The sequence below is a fragment of the Vigna unguiculata genome, chromosome 3 (assembly GCF_004118075.2).
Source record: "Vigna unguiculata cultivar IT97K-499-35 chromosome 3, ASM411807v1, whole genome shotgun sequence".
NCBI classification, from domain to species: Eukaryota; Viridiplantae; Streptophyta; class Magnoliopsida; order Fabales; family Fabaceae; genus Vigna; species Vigna unguiculata.
Window position 1 is genome coordinate 57,421,914 of NC_040281.1, and position 16,266 is coordinate 57,438,179.

Consider the following 16,266-nt stretch of genomic DNA (forward strand, 5'->3'; position numbering starts at 1 on the left):
GGTGTACTGTAAGCTCAATTTTAAGTTGGTTGATGGGAAACATAACTTATCGTGATTTTAGTAATGTGAATCAGTTTTGAAATAGGTATGACAAAACGAACTGTCTGATCTATTTTGTTTATGGTCTGCCAAAAATAAGTCGGGTTGGGCTGATCTGTTACCAATAAATGGGTTGAATATTGTAACCCATACTGTTTTAGGACAAGTTGGTCCGTCCCTTATTTATTTATTTTTTTAACTTTTTTAAAATTTATGTTTATAAATCTATTATATATAAAAATTTATTTATATAATATAAAAATGTATTATTTTTTAATTGTTTTTTAAATTTAACATAAAAAATTAAAAAAAAAGGGTTGACGGGCTAGGCGGATCAGGTTACAACGAGTTGGTGGATTGGAAATTGCAACCGACTCGTCCTTTTCTTGGCGGCGGGCCTGACCTGCTTTGACATTCCTAATTTTAAATATTAATTTTCTGTGAGATATATTTATTTTTCTATCTAAACCTGGTATAAATTAATGCACCAATCTTGACTCAGTATGACGATATTAACATGAATTAATTTACGGTAGTAACTCTAACTAGTATACATTATACTCGTTTTTTTATTACCTTTTAGAACTATAAACCAAATTAATTATATTACAAATTAAAAAACAACAAGATATATATGTTAAAATGAATTTAAATCTATAAATCAGTTCAATTTATTATGGGTTCGAGTAGTGTTCTTATAAGGCTAAGGATATATTAATATTCGCTTCATTCATTATGTCACAGAGTTTGCTGCTTAATCTTTTTCTCCTGATTCCTTATTTTTTTGTTGTTGGTTTGTTTCATTCCGTCGATAACATGTCAAAATAGTTTGACGCTCAAGTTAGTGTTCAGGTTAAGGCAGAGTTTAAGAAATGTAGTAGACTCAAAAGTATTAAATGTCTTACCTACACAACATAATTATAGGCATTATGAATAAGTCTTTTATCTTAATAACTGTCTAATAGCCCAATTACCTTTTATTATTCTTTAAAATGATAATTCCGTAATTAATTACCAAACTTGTCTTATTTCGCAACTGACTGATCATGAGGATCTAAGCCGAACGACATGAGACTAACTACACCCATCTCATCTAATACTTGAAGTGATATGTACAAGTAGGATTGAGTTGGAAACAAATTTAGTTTTCTTAGACGTGAGTCTGGATTAAAAGTTGGTTGATTCATAATCTACCATCAATAACTTTAATTTTTTACCATATTTTTATAAGTTTTTTTTATTGTTATAGTTATCTATTACTTAATATTATGTAGGTTGATAATTTAATTATTTTAAAAACTATAATGTTGTTGAATAATATTTTAATAGTTTATGAGCTGGTTAATGCATTTGTTTACTAACTTTTATATATATATATATATATATATATATATATATATATATATCTTTATTTTTAAATACTATTTTTATAATAATGTTCGATTAGATAAACTATCACTTTGTTTGTATTTATATTAAAAAATGAGTTAAGTCAAACCACTTTGATTATATTAGAACAAATATATAAAATAAATTGAAAGAATAAAATATTCAAAAGGGATTTAACCAACTGAAGTGGGTCGAGTCAAATTACAAATTTGTTTTGTTTGCAAAAATAAATTAAATTGAACTGATTTATTTTTAACATCATGGTTTTTCTTCCCGATAGGGAAGATTCATTATAGATTACACAAATATGATATGTGTTCAACCTAAATAAGGGATTGACATCACTTTCAACCCTGGACCTCAAAGCAATGAGTTTATGAGTTTTTTTTTTATACAATGCTTAGTTTTCTTATTTTTACTAAATGTAATATTTAAACTCACACTTTGATTTCCAACAATCTCCTCTTCAAAGAATAGAGTCCTTTTTACATTGGTACATTTTTCCTCGAGTGAAAGCATGTAGGACGACATTTACTTATATGGTTGTTGTTATGTTGTTGTTTTTATCATAACGATGTAAGTCAAGCACCAAGATGATTTACATTGTTATATTCCCATTGATTGAAAACATGTATGACAACCTTTAATTATATTGTGTAGTTACTCAGACACCAAGACAAACCAATGCTTCTAATATCATTGTTGTTTTTCTCTTTATGTTGGTAGTCTCACATCGACTATATATAAGGCAATTTCATACTTATAGGTGCAAACCTCGTCTTACAAGTCGGTTTTGTGGCTTAAAGTCCACTTTTAACATGGTATCAAAGCTAGGTTAAAACTTATCCTAACGAGATTTCTCGGGCATATTAGTCCACCCGTTATCAGACCGCTATCAGATCCTTCATTTATAGTTTCACGCACAAGATGTATACACCTTAGCGTGATGGGTGTACGTTGGAAGTCCTACATCGACTAAAGATAAGACAATTTCATATTATATAAGTAAGGTGCAAACCTCACTTTACACACCGATTTTGTAGGGTTGAATTAGGCTTAAAGACCACTTTTAACACTTTACAAGTCCAACTTACATAACACCACTTTCAACAAAAAACCTTAAGATAATAAGTTTATATATGTTTCTTGAAGTAACGACTCTATGTCATTGATGAATTTATAAGAAAAAAGTTTATTAGGAATAACTTACATAATTGTGATCTGACCTCAAACTAGAGATTAAAATGACTTTCAACTCAAAATCTTAAAACAATAATTTTCTTTCTTAATTGATACTTAACTTTTTTTCATTTATATTTACAAATTTAAACTCATACTTAAATTATGAATCTAATTCATAATAAAATAGGAAGATACCAGAACTATTTACCAAGAATAAAATAGAGAAATGTATTGAAGTGTTCTTTCGCATTTATTTAAAATATTTCCTGTAACCAATATTTTATGTGCCAATATTAAGAATGTATGATAGCCTAATTAGTTAAAGTCAAGGAATGAATCTACTTCAAAGAATAAGATATAGCGTTTAATTATTCTTACCAAACTTCTTCCAAATAATATTTATCTCCTTGTAATTATAGAATAAAATAAATTTTAAGAAAAGTGGTTGATTTTATTTTATAATTTATATTTCCAAAAAGGAAAATGATAAACTGACTCCCTAAAAGTTACTACTTTTTTACTCCCTTACGTGTTACTGGCAGGTGGAATTTTGAAAAGAATTTTGATTTATTATTTTAATTGTTGACGTGGCATTGAATACGCGTTGGAACTTAAATTGGGAGAAAAAGAAGGATTTAAGTTTTGAGTTTGTGGTTCCCCTTCTCATCGTCATCTTCTGTTTTTGTACACACAATTGGAACCGAGACAGGGAGAAAAAGAAGGGACTAGGGTTTTGTTCGAAATAAAATAAGTTTTGGGTTTGCTTAGTCTCTCTTGCTCAAAGTAAATCGCTCTTCCCTTTCGCTCACAGTCGTCTTCTATCTCCATACACAGAAACGCAAATCGTCAAATTGTCATACTGGACCAACATCAGATCTCACGTCCTCTCGCCGTTGTGTCGATGAGGACCATTTTCCTCTGTCGCTACTAGGGCAAGGTCTTGCTTCTCCCTCTCTATTTCGTTTTTTAATATCATATTCCTTTTTATAAGCAGTTTCTATATTTCAAGGAAAACACCAACATAGTACTTGAATTTGTTGTAGTTGGTGTTCGTATTTGTTGGTGATGGTAAAGGTACGACGTGGTCTCTCGACACTTTCAAAGGGATTGTAGAAATTGGCAAGTTAGGTAATTACGTGACTATGCCAATCATTCTTACTTTTGCCAACAATCCCCGCAACCTCAGCAAGTTCATACGAAATGTATTCTCCTAAACCCTCGTCTTATTTCTCGTATCTAATCATTTCAAGGTTCATGTACTTTAATCCATGCTCACCAAAATATGTTCTTTTTAAATTTCTTGTTTCTAAATTTCATGACCATTGGGTGGCCATGGTACTGCTAATCCCTTGCCTTCCTTTTTCTTGATGTCGATGGATGCAATTTCAAGGACTTGATAATCCCTTTACTTAGTTATTCTAATGTTTTAAATAATCTTTTTAGGTTAAAAATATAATTCAACCCCTATTTCTGTTAAGATTTTTCTCTTTGATCCTCTTAAAAAACCTTACTAAATTAGATATAATGGTGTAAAGGTTACCGATTTGGTCCTTTGTCAAAGTTAATTTTCTTTATGTATTCTTAATTTGGTCCTATAGATTCTTAATTTAGTTCCTTATAGTTAGGAAGAAATTTTAAATACATTGATAATGTTTGCAGAGAACGATTTCGTAAGTTTTTATATAAAGGAACTAAATTGAGAATTGGCAACATATATAGGCTTTGAATTTTATCTTTAACCATAATGTTCAGATCTCTTGATTCCCTTTCCTCACTCTTCACTTTTTGGAATGCGAGATTCAAAATCAAATGATGTAGGGTGTTCTCCCAAGCATTCCATTTTCTCGATAAAGTCTCGGTCTTTCGCTTGTTTCTCCCAAGGTTTCTAAACTTGTTTTGCTATTGTAATAATTTTTGTTTTGCTGCAATAAAAGCTAAGATAGGCATTCTAAACTTGTTTAGATAGATGTTTTACATTTTCCTTCTCTGATTTAGTGAAGTTCTAGCTTTAGCCTACTCTAAGATGCATTTATATGTCTTAATAGTGAAATTTTGCATTTCTTATTTTTTGGTTATAGTTAGATTAGCTTTTAGCATTCTTTTAGCATTTAGAAGTTGTTTAGAATGTGAGTTTGCTGTTTAGGTAAGTTAGGTATCAATTTTAAATACTAGTAGTAAAGTAGTAATATTAGAAGTAGCTTTGATGCAGGTTGTTGTTGTGTTACTTTGATGCAGGTTGTTGTGAACAAACTTAAAAGGAATGGATTCCAAGGAATCGGGGAATTTCTTGTAGAGGAAACTAGCAATTGTAGCAATGTGCATTCAGGAGGAAGCACATACTCGACCTTTGATCAGTGACATGGTTAAAACCATTAATTTTTTAGCAAAGATGCAACATACAACAGAGACTTTTTTAAAGGACAGAGAATGCAGTTGACAAAAGGAATCTGAAATGGTATAAGATTAGAGAAGATTAAGAACAATGAATGTGTAACATTTTTTTTACTATAGCATGGTGCCACTTGGTGTCATGATGAAAATCATAATTATTATATATTTTTTCTTGTTCGTGACTTACTGATTAATAACATTAGATATTGATAATAGAATGAAAACATCGCTATCATATTTATAATTGCCTAATTAATGTGATTTTCTAATGTAAACATCAGTGCCAATAAATTGTTGGAGAAACAAAAATAACACCAAGTTATTGTTTAATCTAATGTTATTTATTTTCAATTTTTTATGTAATGTATATTTTTGTTGTAAAAAAATGTAATTTTTTTGAATATATTTTTTCATAAAATTAATCAGCAAAATTGTGTATGTTTTTTACAATAAATTATTTCATCAAAAGATGAGTTAAATTAATTTGTAACCTTTTTTCATTAAGTCAATGTTAAATTTTTTGAAATTAAATTAAATATTAAAAAAATATAAGAATATATGTCAGTAAATTAACTTACATTTTTTTTTCACAAAGAATAAGAATATCATAACTTTGTAACCATTAATTGATGACTATTGATATATTAAGTGTTGACCTACGCAATACTTTTTGTACACAATAACAATCCAAGGTCTGTGGTAAGCCACTTAACATGTAAACCAATTTAAGTGAATTAAAACATTTCACTAAGGTACATGGAAGCTATATTGAACATGATGAAATCTGGTGTGGGATAATTGGTTCACAACTCCTACATTATAGACATTATAACTCTGGAACTATCAATTGTTGACCACTGATATATTAAGTGTTAACCTTAACAGTTCTTTTTGCACACAGTAACATTTTGTGGTATGTGGTAAGACACTCAACATGTAAACCGATTTCAGGGAATTACAACACCTTACTAAGGTTTATGGAAGCTATATTCAAAACATAATGAAATCTGGTGTGAGATAATTTGCCCATAAATCCCACATGCCAAACATCATAACTTTGAAACAATTAATTGTTGACCCTTAATATATTAAGTGTTGACCTGCGCATTACTTTTTGCACACAATAACAATATGTGGTCTATGGTAAGACACTTAACATGTAAACCGGTTTCAGGGAATTAAAACACCTCACTAAGGTTTATGGAAGCTATATTCAAAACATAATGAAATCTGATGTGGGATAATTGGTCCCCATGCCAAACATCATAACTTTGGAACAATTAATTGTTGACCCTTGATATATTAAGTGTTGACCTGCGCATTACTTTTTGCACACAATAACAATATTTGATATGTGGTAAGACACTCAACATGTAAACCAGTTTCAGGGAATTAAAACACCTCACAAAGGTTTATGGAAGTTATATTCAAACATAATAAAATCTGGTATGGGATAATTGGCCCATAAATCACACATGCCAAACATCATAACTTTGGAACAATTAATTGCTGACCCTTGATATATTAAGTGTTGACCTAAGCATTACTTTTTGCACACAATAACAATATGTGGTCTGTGGTAAGCGACTCAACATATAAACCAGTTTCAGTGAATTAAAACACCTCACTAAAGTATATGGAAGCTATATTGAACATGCTTAGATCTGGAGTGAGATAATTGGTCCATAACTCCCACATGACAATCATCATAACTTTGGAACTATTAACTGATGACCATTGATATATTAAGTGTTGACCGAAGTAGTACTTTTTGCACACAATAACAATTTGTGGTCCATAACTCCCACATAACAAACATTATAACTTTGGAACTATTAACTGATGACCATTGATATATTAAGTGTTGACCGAAGTAGTACTTTTTGCACACAATAACAATTTGTGGTCTGTGGTAAGCCACTCAACATGTAAATCAATTTCAGTGAATTAAATCACTTCACTAAGGTGTATAAAAGCCATATTGAACATGATGAAATCTAGTGTGAGATAATTGGTCCACTACTCCCACATTATAGACATCATAACTTTGGAACTATCGTTTGCTGACCACTGATATATTAAGTGTTGACCTTAGCGGTTCTTTTTGCACACAGTAACAATTTGTGGTCTATGGTAAAACACTCAACATGTAAACCGGTTTCAGGGAATTAAAACACATCATTGTGGTTTCTGGAAGCTATATTCTACATAATGAAATCTGGTGTGGGATAATTGGTCAACTCCCATACGACAAACATCATAACTCTGGAACTATTAATTGCTGACCCTTGATATATTAAGTGTTGAGCTGAGTATTAGTTTTTGCACACAATAATGGTCTTTGGTATGTGATTGCTCATTACACCAATAGTTTTTGCACACAGTAAGAGTCTTTACTAATTACAAGAATATCACAAAATTATATCAATTCAATTTACAAAATAAAAAAATATAACAATATATACGTCAAATTAGTCTAAGTCTTAATATATTTATCAAATTCTGTGAAATCCACCTCGTGAATTATCATACTTGTTCTTGAATTTAGAAATAGGAATGAAAAAATATAATGAGCTACATGCATCCAAAATGTTGCCTTCCCGCTAATGAATCACCATGTCAACAAAATCATTATCCAAAACTCCTGCACATTCAACAATTAATTGTCTAAGTTTCAGTTTAATCAATTGGACTAAAAAATCTATTGACATTTCTACCTCCAAAAGATTACAACATTGCATTTTAAGAGATTATATATTTATTCCAATGTTCACCAAAATGCAGGAGCAATACCATGTTTGAATCTAAATATACACAGTAAATTCAAAGATTGTATAAAGAGTGGCAAGTAAGATCATCACACCTTACTGCTTACAAGAATATTATCTTATTACTTTGGACTCATTTCCTCTAATGCAAAGCTCAAAGACTCGAAGAGCCATTGTCAATATGAAATACAAGTAGGGCAAAATACAATTTAAAAGATATATTATTATTTCTTCTATGAATGACTACTTCTTGTTATCTTTTAGTCTCACAGTCTTGATGCTTATTTGTTTTCTAACTCAAATCCAAAAATTACACAAGAAACTTAATCAACCACTTAATCCTCAACCTTAATTACCTCAACACCGCTATTCCTTTTCACCAAAGAACCCAATGGATGCAATGTACTACACTTTCTTTAACATTGAATGCAAGAAAACAAAATGAAAATTATTATAAAACAATAACCATTTACACATGCTAGAATCTAATCAATTATGCATCATAAACAATAATAAAAATCCACAAGAATAAGCAACTGTAATTCCTGGTCCAGTGATGCCACTTTTTCAATTGTAATTCCTGTGGCAAGATAAGCAAAATATTTAATTCACAAGAATATCATTCTATTTATTTGATCTCAATGTTGTAAACAGTTTGATTATCAAACTAAATAAGCAATCAAGAATTCATAAATATTTTTCCCCCAACTGAACCAAAAAATTGAAGTAATAAGGAAATCATCCCTTGTTCAATGAATAGGACAAGTAGCATCTCTCAACAAGTACCAAAGAATGATTAAAAACATGGACAAATTTGTGTTCATAAAAGTGTCTGATTGAAGGTGATAATTTCTCCAAACATAATTATATAATTAATCACATAAATTTTCTTATAGTTAACATACATTTCTTCTCACTTTTAATGAATTACAAATTTTTTTGAGTAAATGGCTACCAAATTAGATTATGTGAGATAAAATAGGACCATCTACAGGGAAAATCTACTATCCAATATGGAAAACTATATCTTCCACACAAATAATTACTACATATATGTTGAAAGCATTGTCATCTAAACAGGATATGCAACTGCATCGAACACCACAAATGTTTTTATTCTCTTAAATCATTTAAGTGTGTAAACAGGCTATGCAAGTTATGGTACCAAAAAATTGCATGTAAAGATGTATAGAAAAATGCATAAAAAATAAGTGGTTAAAGTTCTTATAATTACCATAAACAAGCTCGATAGTTAATACTCTTCTACTTGAAATAGCATCCACAACTATTGGAAAATAAAATCGCTCGACCCCATCAAGAAGATCTTGGTACAACTTTTGATTCATTGCCTCCAATCGATAATCACACTCACGCGATAATTCTTCTTTGGCCACCTACAAAAATTACAAGAACTTAAAAAGTAGGATTTAGCATAGAGACGTAAAATTGTCCAATTTGGGGCAAACTACATGGAACATTAGATGGATGCTTGAAAGTTGAAGAGGCATGCTCACTCTTTAGGTGGTGAATATTATCAGAACCCAAACCACACCATTAAAAAATGAAACAGAGATGGAGAAACATGACCTCACGCTAGTAGCGACAGGGGAAAACGGTCATCATTGACGCAACGACTAGAGAACGCGAGATCCTACGTCGGCCTGGAGCGACGACAGTCCGACGATCTACGACGATGAGCGAAAGGGGGGAGCAATTTACTCCGAGTAAGAGAGACGAAGCAAACCCAAAAGCCATTTTCTTTCTAATGAAACCCTAGTCACTTCTTTTTCTCTGAGTCTCGGTTCCAATTGTGTGTATCAAAAGATGATGGTGAGAGGCAGGAACAATTTTCTCTGAGCAAGACACACGAAACAAACTCAAAACCTAGTCCTTTTTTTCTCCCGATTTAAGTTTCAACGCGTATTCAATGCCACATCAACAATTAAAATAATAAATCAAAATTCTTTTCAAAATTCCACCTGCCAATAACACGTAAGGGAGTAAAAAAAGTAGTAACTTTTAGGAGTCACTTTATCATTTTCCATACAAAAAATTGAATTAAGTTATTTTGATTGTGATGATTATGATAAAAGTGTATTATATTAAAGGAAAAGGATGGTTACTGACGTTGCGTCACTCATTCACTCAACTCAAGAGGCCTTGTTCTTCCTCACTCTCCCATTCTCTCTCCCTTCCTCTCATCTCATCTCATCTCCCATATTCTTTTTTGTATCTTCCTTTGTCTTCATCGACCCTCTTTCTCTCTCTCCAATCTTTATCATTTCTGTTATTCTTACTCCCAAACCTCGCCTCTTTTCCCGGAAAATTTCTTTGCTTTTTCTCTGGGAAACAAAAGAAAATTGAAAAAACATAAACTTTGCCGAGGAATGCGTGTAAGCGAGGTTGTAGTGCTGGGAGCAGCCTCCTTCTCTACAATGCAGAATGGAATTTCAACCTTTGAAGACTCTCTTAGCCTCATTTCCAAAACCAGCACCACTGCACGGTGCAACTCAGCTTAAACCCTAGCTCTGCTCAAAAGGGTCAACACCTTGATCCCGTTGTGTCAGCAGCTTCCGTCACCGGCTTCAACCTTTCTGGGTTTTGAGCTGATTTCGGAATCTGGTCAGAGAGGAAAACGGGTTTCGTGTTTCAATGTCTGTCAATTTGCAGGTTTTGGATGTGATTTAAGTGATACCCTGTTCAGTGCATATTTCGGGTGAAATTCTGAGATCTGTTTAGAAACCCTCGTTACTGTACGCCAGGTGTTCGCTGAAAGTTTCACATGTTCATGCTTTTTCTATTGCGTCTTAAGCTTCCAAAAGTGGATAGTTAGAGTTTAAAGAGTCATCTGAAGGGGTGAGTGGTGAATTGAAGAAGAAAAAAAATTGTGTGAATGTCTGGTCCCAGATTGAGGTCTGTGAATGTTGGTGACTCAGAGGCTGCAAGGCCTGTGTTTGGACCGGGTGGGAACAAAACAGGGTCATGGAGTTCCCGGAAGCCCGCTTCTAAGCCACTGAGGAAAGCTGAGAAATTGCACAATGAGGCCAAAGAGAAGAAATCCCAGGAAGTGTCTGCGATTCTTACTTCTCCACAGTCACATTCTGCGAGTGTTCTGCGCCGGCACGAGCAGTTACTGTACAGTAATTTGTCTCTCAATGCTTCATGTTCGTCTGATGCATCTACTGACTCGTTTCGTAGCCGTGCTTCTACTGGAAGACTGACTCGGTCTACTAGCTTGGGGTGCACAAGGAAGCGCTCTGTTTCGAAGCCTAGGAGTGTTGCTTCTGATGGTGTGTTGGAGTCTCCTCCTCATGGGTCACAGTCCAAGAAGAGGTGTGCTTGGATCACTCCTAATACTGGTTCGTATTCCTCTCCATCTTCTTTCACTCCCTCCAAATTTACAGTATGAAGTCTTGTTATGTTGTGATGAAAAATTCATTGTACCATAGGCCTTTCGACAGATAGTTTCTGTTGTCTGGTCTTATTGGAGCTCATGTGAGCGTGAATTGTGTGATTCTCACTCGGTTACAGGATGAATTTCAGTTCTTGATAATTGAGTGTTTAATTCCATTTGTATGTCATTGTATTCTTTAGGATATGAATTATTTTGAAATGAGAGTGAAGTAGAGTTTATCGACACAGATATTCGAGCTGTCTTCATTTTCTTGAAATATAATACAACATGCATGCGTTTGTAGCTGAAGGCGTAATACAGCATGCAACGGATATATGTTTATTTTTTTTTTAGATTTTGGTTTGATATTTTTCAGCCATTAAAGAGAAAATTGGGAATCTTGAGTGAATGCATTATATGAGCCTGATTTAGCTTGATAGGAGCAGAGTCTAATGTACAGAAGCTCTATCTTTCTTGTAAATTCCTTTATAATTATTGTTTTAAGTTTTAAGTTCTGAACTACATAGCCTTTTTCAAAGTTGTTTCCTGACCAAGTTTACTCATTTATATTAGAACCATGTTACGCTACCTTCCACGATGAAGAATGGGGAGTTCCAGTACATGATGACAAGTATGTGATGTGATCCTCAGAAAGTAATCTTGTTATATTGGCCGGAAAAGGAATACGCCTTCTTGTATTATGTTTTTTCTTGACGCTCATTATCTTGTGCAGGAAACTATTTGAGCTTCTTGTTCTCTCGAGTGCTCTGTCAGAACTCACTTGGCCAGCTATTCTAAGCCAAAGGCACATCTTTAGGTATTACCTTTGTAGATGTTCTTAATTTATTTAATTTTTAAAATTATTATTCATTCTTGGCCTCAAACCTATACTGGTTAGCGGCTACATCAGTTGTAGCCCGTTATTTTCTCTTTGACTGTTTACATTATTTTTGTTAACAAAGTTCTTTGCAGGGAAGTTTTTGCGGATTTTGATCCAGTTGCTGTCTCAAAATTTAATGATAAGAAGATAATGGCACCAGGAACCGCCGCAAGCTCTTTACTTTCCGACCTTAAACTGCGTGCTATAATTGAGAATGCACGTCAAATATCAAAGGTATATTAGCCTTCTCATGACTTTTGAACCCTTCGTTATGGAATATGCAAACTCTTGGGTTGGATCATGATTACTTGTTGATTGCTGGACCATTCAAAGACAAGATTACACCCTTGGTGTTTATTGCACCGTCATACCCTAAAATCATTCTATATTAGGTGTCTCTGGATTTAATAACATGTCCAGGGAACAAGTGATCTAGGTGATACTTCGTACTTCCTTATTTATGATCAACGAAATAGAGGAGTATTGGGGTCTGCATGTTTATCCTTATTAGGCATTCTAGTTAGGAATATAATCAGCTACTTCATATTTCTCAAGCATGAAAGCTTTTTTTTTTTTTTAATTTACATCTTTCGGTATTTTCTGCAATTGATCTTTGGGAGAAATTCCTGAAAAGTAAATCAAGTTTAATAATTTTTTTAAAAAAGAAAACAGAAGGTATTTAATTGGTAAAGTATAAAAGTGATCATCTTTGCTGATTTATTTTTCGAGAGTATTAATAATTAAAATACTTTTTTATTTTTAAACAATTTTCCTTTCTGTGATTCAGCATAGTTATCCTAACTCATGTAATTACCCATGAGATGTCTTAAAATTTTTCTGCAAAATTAATGGGAAGACTTTATTTTTTTCATCCCATTTCCCCATGCATTGAAACACTGAATGACTTAAATTGGTGTTTAATGGTGAGTTGATCAGGTAGGTTAGGTAATAAAGGTTGTGTGGTCCTGACCCTTATTCAATTTCTATGACCCATATGGGACAAACCATGATATTAATCCGGTGTACAGCCTGAGCTGCTTTTATTCTAATTTACAACAATGATATGCAACCTAATTATTTTTATTCTTTAACCAGCCAGCATGCTTAGCTGGTATGTCCCTAGTCACCTATCAGTCTTGATACTTTTGTAAACATGAAACGCTACAATGCTTTATTTTTGACTAAACTGTCATAATTACATTTTGCACAATTTGCACCATGGTTATGATTATCATTGCAACTAACTTTTTGCAGGTTTTACTGATGCCAGGTAATAGAAGAGTTCGGGTCATTTGACAAGTATATTTGGAGTTTTGTGAACCACAAACCTATAATTAGCAGATTCCGATATCCTCGACAGGTTCCTGTAAAAACACCAAAAGCCGATGTTATCAGCAAAGACCTTGTGAGAAGAGGTTTCCGAGGTGTGGGTCCCACGGTCATATACTCCTTCATGCAGGTTGTGGGGTTAACAAATGACCACCTCATCAGTTGCTTTAGATTCCAAGATTGTATGGCTGCTGCAGAAGGGAAGGAAGAGAATGTCACCAAAGACGATTCCCAACAAAAGCAGTGTGATCATGTGATGGAATCTGATCTCTCCATTGCCATCGATAATTTGAGTTTATCGTCAGAGTGATTCATGACGACTCAACAAACAACTGTCTTGGCTCATACTCTTCATCTACTGCACCAAATTCATACTACTTAGGCCTTAGATTGAGTCGTGATGGAATAGAAATTGTGTACGTACCCATCTCATCAAACCCTGAAACGGGAACCATAGCTAGTTGAAGAATTAAATCAACTTAGTACCTAACTACTCATCATCTTGTATGTGGCTTCTCCAGGGAGGCCGTAACAAATTGGAGTACAATTTTTTGTACAGTCAAAAAGATTGGTGATTAGAAATATCTTTGACACCGTCTCATTCTGATTACAGTTACATACTTCCATGCACGCATTGTGTTGTTTAGCTAGAGTTTGAACTGAATGATGAGTCCTACTTGTGATGGATGACAATGATAGAACAGTGGCGTGCTTTTTCTTGTCACCGTGGGAACAGGACTACTCATTCTGATAGATATGTGTGCTTCGTTTTGATTCCACCAGCAGTGGTGGGGCATTACTCGCTCTCTCAAACTGATAATTGTGATGGATGCTGCTTTGTCACAACCAATGTTTCATGTCTCTTTCTGCTCCATTTTTATTTCAATCTTACGCAAAATCTTTTTGGTTCCTTTTTTCTAGTAACCAAGAAGTTGATGGGGAGAGATTCATGAACATCACAATTTCACACATCATCATCATCACAAACGTTAGTCTGAGGTTCGTTTTTCGTCACCCTATGTATACCTCCAAAAATACAAAATTAATTTTTTCATGCGTCCTTGCTGGAGTAATTTATACAAACGGACGAACAACAAAACACTATTACTATGTCTCTTCTAGTCTTTCACAACCCTTGAGAATGATGAGCTTTTTGTCTTGTGTTCATGAACTCAATAATTTTCTGCGTGTTAAGGCACGAGGAATCTTGATTTACATTTTCCATGATGACAGCTAAGCCACTTTTTCATTAAAAAACAATATTGCCAGAAAATGGTTAGTATATTTATTGAATCACTGAGAAGAAGACCACCAAAATCTAAGGGAATGTGTGATCTGTATATTTAACCATTTACCACAAACAAAATCTACAAACTAAGAAACCATTAATACCGTGATAAATTTATGAGATGCGCCTATCCTTTGTAAGATTCGAAATTGACGCGGTTACCATTCAACCCAATGCAAGCTTATTAGCAATAGAACACTAGACTCAATTAATTAACAATGCTGGTAAACCAATATTTTCATATATTCTCTTTGTATAACTAAATGAGTCTGTAATAATATATCGTAGATCTATCCTTGGAAAAACATAATTTATATGTTATCCTCTTTTTAAATTTTCTTTCTTCTACGTGAATGAAGACGATAAATGAATATGGTGAATATTATCTCAATCCATCATGAGGAAAGATCTATCGATATAATTATGGATAATATTCAAAATTTTTAATGGAAAAAAATGAATAATATCTCTCCATTTTTAATTTATTAGATAATTTAAAAATTAGATAACATAGGGTAATAATTATGTACTATATATTAATTATTTTCTATTATATAAATAATATAATTGGATAATCAGTTATAGTATTTTATATAATATAATTAAGTATATTATATTATATAACAAACTAATAATAATTATTATGAATTGTAATAATAAATTTATTAATAATGAAATAAAAATTAATAGTAATAGAAAGGGAAATAGTAAAAATAATAAATACATATGATTAAAAATAATAGTAAAAATAATACTAATAATACAATTATCACAATAAAAAAATTATAATTTTTTTTAAAGAGGAACGAAAAGATATTAAAATAAAAGGAGTCAGAAGAAATACTTTTGATCTTTTTCATAAAAGAAAAATAAAATGGAAATTACAAGTAAAAGATAATAAATTCAAAAAGAAGACAAATAGTTTAATAAATAAAAAATATCCTTGAATACTATTATACTGATTTAGTTTCAGAATGTTTTAATATTTTGATGGATTTAGATGCTATCTCGATATTAACGAAATTATGTATTGGCATTGGGTACAACAACAAAATGTAAAATAATGAAGATATCATATAATGCATGTTTGGAAACTTACTAGGATAAAAGAATAATTTTTGTGAAGTAGAAGTTATAAATATTGGCTTTCTAAGATTCGAAACTAAACATGCCAATGCTTTGCATGCGTGCTGATTTTACCTGGATGTGAATTGTTGTAGATGTTAATAAAGGTGATTTTCAATTATTAAAGTATGAAATATATTTGAGAATGAGTTTTAAATGGTGATATTTAAATATAGAATAATACTTTAATTGAGTAGCAACAAAATAATGAGAAAGGGTATAGATGTAACATGAAAACAGAGAAAAAATTATAATAAAAAAGTAAATAAACTAATTTTATAATTTTTTTAAAAGGAGAGAGATGAGGAAAAGAAATAGTGAAAAAAAGGTTGCACCTTCTTTGTTATTTTTTTTTTTCTTTTTAAGTCATATTCTCACGTAAACTCTCATCTCTCAATTTTTTTTCTCAATTTTTCTCTCCATGCTGATCCAATTCAAAATTTGATAGCACCGTTGAGTAGAATAATTTTGAATAGATTGG

The 16,266-nt window shown here is 32.2% G+C and overlaps 1 protein-coding gene and 1 long non-coding RNA gene across 2 annotated transcripts; both read left to right on the forward strand.

Moving 5' to 3' along the window:
- Positions 1 to 3,336: 3,336 nt before the first annotated feature.
- LOC114176162 lies at positions 3,337 to 5,114 on the forward strand. The gene is made up of 3 exons (XR_003602973.1): positions 3,337 to 3,547; positions 3,654 to 3,812; positions 4,846 to 5,114. It is a non-coding gene; the product is annotated as an uncharacterized LOC114176162 (long non-coding RNA).
- Positions 5,115 to 9,909: 4,795 nt separating this feature from the next.
- LOC114179929 (probable GMP synthase [glutamine-hydrolyzing]) lies at positions 9,910 to 14,270 on the forward strand. Its single transcript, XM_028066438.1, has 5 exons — positions 9,910 to 11,128; positions 11,737 to 11,794; positions 11,897 to 11,980; positions 12,136 to 12,277; positions 13,314 to 14,270. The coding sequence occupies exons 1-5, from the start codon at positions 10,663 to 10,665 to the stop codon at positions 13,680 to 13,682; spliced, it is 1,119 nt and encodes a 372-aa protein (XP_027922239.1). The 5' UTR covers positions 9,910 to 10,662; the 3' UTR covers positions 13,683 to 14,270.
- Positions 14,271 to 16,266: the final 1,996 nt, after the last annotated feature.